Source organism: Biomphalaria glabrata, chromosome 11 (assembly GCF_947242115.1).
Source record: "Biomphalaria glabrata chromosome 11, xgBioGlab47.1, whole genome shotgun sequence".
NCBI classification, from domain to species: domain Eukaryota; kingdom Metazoa; phylum Mollusca; class Gastropoda; family Planorbidae; genus Biomphalaria; species Biomphalaria glabrata.
This window is the reverse complement of record NC_074721.1, coordinates 18,915,078-18,923,117: the sequence shown is the minus strand read 5'-3', so window position 1 is coordinate 18,923,117 and position 8,040 is coordinate 18,915,078. Positions and strand designations below refer to the sequence as shown.

The 8,040-nt window shown below is 34.7% G+C and overlaps 1 protein-coding gene across 1 annotated transcript; it reads right to left on the bottom strand.

Annotated features, from left to right (window-relative positions):
* Positions 1-289: 289 nt before the first annotated feature.
* Positions 290-883, bottom strand: LOC129928940 (aurora kinase-like). The gene has a single exon (XM_056045535.1). It carries the CDS (start codon positions 881-883, stop codon positions 290-292), a length of 594 nt encoding a protein of 197 aa, XP_055901510.1.
* Between the last annotated feature and the right edge of the window lie 7,157 nt (positions 884-8,040).

The window sequence follows — 8,040 nt, the reverse complement described above, 5'->3', positions numbered from 1 at the left end:
GTCTCCTCAGGCTGAGGTACTAACCACTCTGCTAGTGAGGTGCTAATGATTATAGAATATTTTTTAGTTATGAATTGCTTGTTTCAAGCTTACTTTAAAGCGGGGGCCTATAAAGGGGGATAATTCAACTTATACCAATACTTCCTATACCAAAAAGAAAAAATAATTAATTCCTGTGTTTTCAGGTTAAAAAAAAAAAATTGTGCAAAATTTCAGCTTGATTTCAGATTGGGTGTCTAAGAAATAACGTGTACAAACTTTTGGCCAGACAAAGAGAGTTGATATAGGTCTAAGCTATGTAGAAACTAGTAAAACTCACCTTGAACGGGTCGCAGCCATGTGGGTTGCTCACTTCCGGTGCCAGATACGCCAAAGTTCCGCCATAACTGTTCCATTTCTGAACGTTTGGGGGAATCTCCATAGACAAATCGAAATCAGTCAGCACAGCCTCATTGTAGGAGTTGATCAAGATGTTGGCTGGCTTGATGTCCATGTGACAGATGCGCTTGAGGTGCATGTAGTGCAAGGCCGACGAGATGTTGCTGAGGTACCGCTCGGCCTCCTCCTCAGTCACCGACTTGATCTTTTCCTTCAAGCAGCCGTTTGGATAAAACTGCCTGCAGATGGCAAAGTGTGTGTCGTATTTCAAAGCCACGCACGAGCTGGCGATCAGTGGGTGATTTAACTTCTGTCTGATCTTCACTTCCTTGGTAAATAGATGCTTCAACTTTTCTTTCTCACCCTGGTCACTCTGGTCATCAAATAATTTGACTGCCCACTGTTTAGCTTTGTTTTTCTTGGAATACGCCAGTACCACTCGGCCACAATGACCATAGCCGAGGGTTCTGTCTTCCACGAGATCAAACTTTTCAAATATATCCATTTTAATGAAATTCGAAAGAAATAGAAAATTCAGAAATGAAGCACTTATAATATTTAAAACACTCAGAAAAACCCGGAGAAACGTCTGGTAGATACGACTAAGGAAGACAAGTAACCAGGCACACAAGTCATCAGCTACTATATATATGGGTAGCTTACTTTTGCCAATGTGCGGGCCTGTCCCCACCGATTCCTCTCACCCCCACCCCTAATTGACAAATGTCATTTAATGTTGACTTAAAAATCACTTTAAAAAAATCCCGACTTCCCTGCCAACACACCTTGGTAGCTCATTAGTCAAAAGCGCTGACCATAAGATAATCCAAAAAGGTACAGTCTCACCCAGGTGTTCGGCCCGTCCACCCCAAGGACGTTTAACCTCGTTGTTTATTTAAGGATAGCCGCAAAACAACAGTCGTCGTCTGAGGCTTTGTAGGAACAACCATGAAAGACGACGAGCCTCAAATATTCTATTCAGTAACTTTGTATTTTTGTTGACACTGAAATGTATTGGATGAAGTTGAATGACAATCCCAATGCTATCCTGACCTATGAAACTTATTGAAGTTGGCACTCTAGACAAATATGTCAGAAATATTATAACTAAAAAGGGTCCATTATTAGCTGCAACCGAAAGGGAAAAAACTGCTATTAGTTTATATTTCAAAAACTAGAAAGATGTGGTGAATTCAATGTCATGATATTCTTGCCAAGTTCTAGTGCAACTTTTGAAATTTATAATTTTTGAAATTCAATATATAATAATTTTTTTGTTCAGAAGATTTAAATTACTATTTAAAAAAAACAAACAGGGTAGACTGTACGTATGGAAACAAAAAGTATCAGTTAATTGTTACGACATTTATGAAAACGCTGTTGTTGTATTTTTCAGAAAAAAAATCATGTTACAAGAAATATTTGTATTTACTATAATCAGTGTTCTTTGTTGTACACACTATAAACAATTCAAAGAAAGCTTTTGTTTTAACAGAAAAATACTGCATTTGGAATGAATGTAAGTCAAGTATATTTTATAACAAGATTTAACAAACAGAACTAACCATTCATCAAAACTCATGTAATATAATCAAAATCTCATGTAATATAAACTCATGTAATATAATGAAAATCAGCAAATTACTTTAGACACTTCAACTAAAGGGAAAAGTCTTATCTTTGAGGCTTTGAATGCGAGAAACTTGACAGAACCATCAACTAGATGATTATTTAAACAAACATCCGTTAGGCCAGGCTCACACTGAACCACATTATTATGACTATCTTTTCATTGAATATTGACACTGCAATCATAATAATAACATTAATATACATCCGTACCCTGTGTGGGACTAACGATATAATCCTATCAGCTCAACTTTTAATACTGTAAACGTCTTTTTTTATGGTTGGAGATAATGTTGTGGTTTAGGATTGTCTGTAGCTCATAGATTGTGATATTTTTTTTTGTTGACTATTGAAACCGCCTTTTTACCTGCCTGAGTAAACCACTTAGGGGGGGGGGGCGATTCTGAGTTTGTGTTTCCACATAAAACATCATTGTAACCTTGTTTTTTTTTTGTTTTTTTTTTTTTGTTTTTTTTTTTAAATATGTAAACCACTTGTGGAACTAGATCTAATACTAATTCAAAATAATATTTTACATCTAGGGCAGAACTATAATTAAAGTTACATGCATGAATATTTTAAAGATCTAGATGCTAAAATAAAATCAACCATTAAATGAAACATGTTCTGAAAGTTTTACAAATTAAAGTCCAGATAGAAAGATTTAGCCTACACATAGGCACAACAAGGACGATTTTATCGATAAATATGTACAGCAAGTGAGATTTAACCAATACATATGTACAGCAAGTGAAATTTAACCAATACATATGTACAGCAAGTGAGATTTAACCAATACATATGTACAGCAAGTGAGATTTAACCAATACATATGTACAGCAAGTGAGATTTAACCAATACATATGTACAGCAAGTGAGATTTAACCAATACATATGTACACCATGAATGGATGCCATTGTTTGTCCTGGTCAATGCCTACCTAGATGGACTGATCATTGTCTTTTTCGCTTGTTTACTTTATTAAATGTAGAGTTTGATTTAAATCAAAAGAGAAATATATTTTAGAGAATTCTTCTGTGTCAGTGTGACGCATGTATGTTAGTATTGTGTTAAATACGGGTCAGTTTGTTAGGTAATGTTGTCCTCTATCTCTAGTTACAAACTTTCGGTCAGCTTGTTAGGTAATGTTGTCCTCTATCTCTAGTTACAAACTTTCGGTCAGCTTGTTAGGTAATGTTGTCCTCTATCTCTAGTTACAAACTTTTGGTCAGTTTGTTAGGTAATGTTGTCCTCTATCTCTAGTTACAAACTTTCGGTCAGTTTGTTAGGTAATGTTGTCCTCTATCTCTAGTTACAAACTTTCGGTCAGCTTGTTAGGTAATGTTGTCCTCTATCTCTAGTTACAAACTTTTGGTCAGCTTGTTAGGTAATGTTGTCCTCTATCTCTAGTTACAAACTTTCGGTCAGTTTGTTAGGTAATGTTGTCCTCTATCTCTAGTTACAAACTTTCGGTCAGTTTGTTAGGTAATGTTGTCCTCTATCTCTAGTTACAAACTTTCGGTCAGTTTGTGTGTCTGTGTGTGTTATGCTTGACGTCCACGGCTGTGTGTGTGTGTACTTTACTTACGCATGAAGTCATCCGTCGACCATTGTCCGTCATGGTGGTCAGACTTCGAGCATGGCTGCTCGGACGATGTCACATTGGTTGGTTATCTACTGATCAATCCAATGTGAAATTCAAAGAATCGCTTCTATCAGCATTGTGAAGTTTCTATATGTGTATTTAGCACACGGGCTGGACTACGGCTCAAGTGATTTGTGTATTTTTCTTCTTATTTTGTTTCAAATTTCATTATTTTACCTATTCAGAAAGTTAAAGTTTATTAAATTCATAGGCTACTAGCTAAATTGAAGACTTTTATTTCATTTTTTTTGTTTAAAATCTCAACTGGCTGGTTGGATTAGTTTTGCAAACTCTAGTTTCACGAACATTATTTAAAAAATCAGTTTTCAAGTGCAAATATTTTAAAGCATTTAACACTTTTGTTTTAGACTTTCATCTAACGATTATATTAGCACCTTTACCAAGCTATCCAACTGAGAACTCGAGGTTTAAATCTTTATGAAGTAATTTTTGTCTTTCTAATTATCTTCTAAACTATAATCAAATACAAAGAAAACTTCGCAATGGATTTGTTCATTAACATTGTTTTTTATTGACTTTTTCACAAATGATTTTCCCTCCTACAAAAACACAGTGATTTACAAACATCAGTCAATGGCCCCCGAAAATGGTATAAGTTTCAGACTAAAAAGGATAAAATAATAAATAGTAACAAAATAATTAAAACATAGCGTATATTAATTTGCACTGAAAGGAAAAGAGAAGAAAATTAAAAAAAACAAGGTTACAAAGACAGTTTGTGTGAAACAAAAACTCAAAATCGGCCCCCGAAGTGGTCCATCTAGGGTCTTCACCAGGATTCGAACACGGGACTTCCTGTTCCAAGTGCTTTATCCCTCAGCCACAGCATCTCCATATACACTTATATACGTACACTTATATTTTTTAATAATAATTATTAACCTTGTCCATACATTCAAAATTAATAACATGTTACATGTAATAAAGAGAAACTAAAAAAGATTTAGTCTTCCTACAAAATTAGATAAATTGGCAACACGAAAAAAAAACAATTCTTGACCTACTTTAAGCTACTATTATGTACAAGTGACAACAAGACGTTCCCTCGCAAATAAAAATTAGTATCTCCATTTTTATTTGTCATACAAATTAGACATAGATCTAGCTAGATCTAGACCTAGTTTTAGATCTAAATCTAGATTCAAGATCTAAGTGTAGGTCTAGAGCTAGATCTAAGTCTATATCTAGATCTAAGTTTAAATCTAAGTCTGTATCTAGATCTAGAACTAGATATAGAATCTTGATATACAGAATCTCTGTTGTATTTATGTGTATTTTTCTGTTGTGTTGTCTTTATATGAGAAAAGAGTCCTTGTAATCACAACGAATTTCCGTTTTAGTATCTAGAATAGAACTCGTATTATAATTATGTAGATCTGGGCTCTATTTAGTCTTATTTAGACTGTTACTGTCAAGTGTAGGTCCCTATAATGGGGATAAGTCTAAACTGCGAGTTATAAAAGTAGTTCGTTATTTTTTAAACTTATAACAAAAACGAAGTTCGTATCAAATTTTTTTTTTAAAAATAACATTTGAGTCAGTATTCTATTCAATTTTATAATGCTCCAATGAAACTTTTACCTTTGTGACCTTTAGATGCAAATGTTTTGTACCAATGCGCGAATCTATGAATGAAGCTTGATTTATTAATGAAGAAGTTCATGACCTTTTTAAAAAAAGTTACCTCCCCTGAAGTTTTTCATTGAAAAGTGGTGTAATTTTTTGAAAACTCTGCTTGCATATATAATTTTTTTAAAATTAGATGGTTCACTATCGGAAAAGAAAAAAAGTAGCCATTGCATCAGAACTTTGAATAATCTAAAATATCATGATGTCCGATTTTCATTTTCTCTTCATGTTTCTGAGATCTATACGAGACGGACGGACAGACAGGCCACACAAAACTTTTTCCCTTTCGGGGGCCGCTAAAAAAAGTGTTGTGAGTGTTTAGTAAAGTGTAAGTGAAATTCGCATTCAAGGTTGTTTTAGTGCGTTTTATTATAAGCGTTGTTTTTTAAGTAACACGTTTTCATAGCATAATCGCCGAGCAGCTATTTAGAGTTGTATTTAAAGGATAGAAGAAAGGGCTCATTAAGAGGTGAATTTTACACGCAAAACAAACGAAAAGCGAAAACATACAAATCCCTCTAGCCGTGACCTCCATATGTCGAAGGTGCCGCTCTAGCCGTGACCTCCGTATGTCGAAGGTGCCGCTCTAGCCGTGACCTCCATTTGTCGAAGGTGCCGCTCTAGCCCGTGTGCTAAATACAGGTAGAAATGTCACAATGCTGATAGAAGCGATTCTTTGAATATCTCCCACAATGGATTGATCAGTAGATAACCAGCCAATGTGATATCGTCCAAGCAGCCAAGCTCGCAGTCTGACCTCCTTGACGGACAATGGTCGACTGACGACTTCATGCGTAGGAAAAGTACACACATACACAGTCGTGGACGTCAAACACACACACGCACACACAAACTGACCGAAAGCTTGTAACAACAGATAACCTAACAAGCTGAGGCGTATTTAACACAATATTAACATACACGCGTCACACTGACTCAAAAGAATTCTGTAAAATATATTTCTCTTTTGATTGAAATCAAACTCTACATTTGATAAAAGTAAACAAGCGAAAAAGTCAAAGATCAAAACAGAACACTCTGATTATAGTAAAACCATCGTTTTCATAATTGTCCTAAAAATAAACTGATGCATTAATATTGCACAATGTGTAGCCTCTTTTATATTTTATTTTACCTATAAATAGTGAATAGCTGTAAAAATTGTGTAAAAAAATGAAATTCTATCAAAGACAAATGACAGAAGAATGGAGAAAGAAGGTTGACAGATCTTGTGTGGTGCACCAAGAGTCCAGCAGACCAAAGGATAGGTAAAAATAAAGGTGAATTTAGATGCGAACTTGCCTAACTGATGTCATATAATGATTATCTAATTGATCTAATTGTTGGGTATAGGGTCAATCTCTTTTTCAAAGCCTCAAGCAAAAAAAAGACTTCTGTAAAAAAAAATATTTTTAAAAACCATTTAGTTTGGTGTCATGTGTGTGGTGTAATTAGTCTTTTGCTGTTCAAGCAATGATATGAAAAACTATTTATCAATTGTTGTTTTAAATTATTTTCCAGTTATATGCATAATAAATAGATTTTTTTCTCTTTAAAAAACGTAAACATTTTTTTTTTAATGTTTTAGTTAGTATGACAGATTTAACTTAGCTATACATTTATAAAAAATTTTGATTTTACAAAAATCTAAAACGTTTTGCATAAATGTGTTTAATATATAGTAATTTACCATCTCCCTTACTAATTAGCCTCCCGTGTTTGTTACTATTAATAGTGAATAGTTATAAAAATGGTGCATCTTTATGAAAAAACTGCTTGCATTAGTGAATTAAAAAATTAGATTTTTCTCTTTTACAAAAGAAAAAAGTAGCCGTTGCATCAGAACTTTTGAAGGTCTAAAATATCATGATGTCGGATTTTGAATATATTTTCTATTTTATGAGATCTAAACGGGGCGAACGGACAGACAGACCACACAAAACAAATAGCTTCTATTCCCTTTCGGGTGCCGCTAAAACTGAGAAAAAAAAAGTTTCACCAGAACTTAGCGAGATCTAAAAGATCATGATATCGGATTTACCAACAACTTTGTAGTTTTTGAGATATACACAAGAAGGACGGTCACAGACCACACAAAAGTAATAGTAGTTTTTTCCTTTCGGTTGCAGCTAATAATGGACCTTTCTTATAGCAATACTTCTAACATATTTGTCTAGAGTGCCAACTTCAATAAGTTTCATAGGTCAGGATAGCATTAGGATTGTCATCCAACTTCATCCGATACAATTCAGTGTAAACAAAAACACAAAGTTACTGAATAGAATATCCAGGTTCGTCGTCTTTCATGGTTGTTCCTACAAAGCCTCAGACGACGACTGTTGTTTTGCGGCTATCCTTAAATAAACAACGAGGTTAAACGTCCTTGGGGTGGACGGGCCGAACACCTGGGTGAGACTGTACCTTTTTGGATTATCTTACGGCCAGCGCTTATGACTAATGGGCAACCAAGGTGTCCATGGTTTTGTAAGAGTGATTTTTAAGTCAACATTAAATGACATTTGTCAATTAGGGGTGCGGGTTAGGAGAATCGGTGGGGACAGGCCCGCACATTGGCAAAAGTAAGCTACCCATATATATAGTAGCTGATGACTTGTGTGCCTGGTTACTTGTCTTCCTTAGTCGTATCTACCAGACGTTTCTCCGGGTTTTTCTGAGTGTTTTAAATATTATAAGTGCTTCATTTCTGAATTTTCTATTTCTTTCGAATTTCATTAAA

Coding starts and splice junctions, on each gene's coding strand:
- LOC129928940 (XM_056045535.1), bottom strand. CDS start 883: ATGGATATATTTGAAAAGTTTGATCTCGTGGAAGACAGAACCCTCGGC.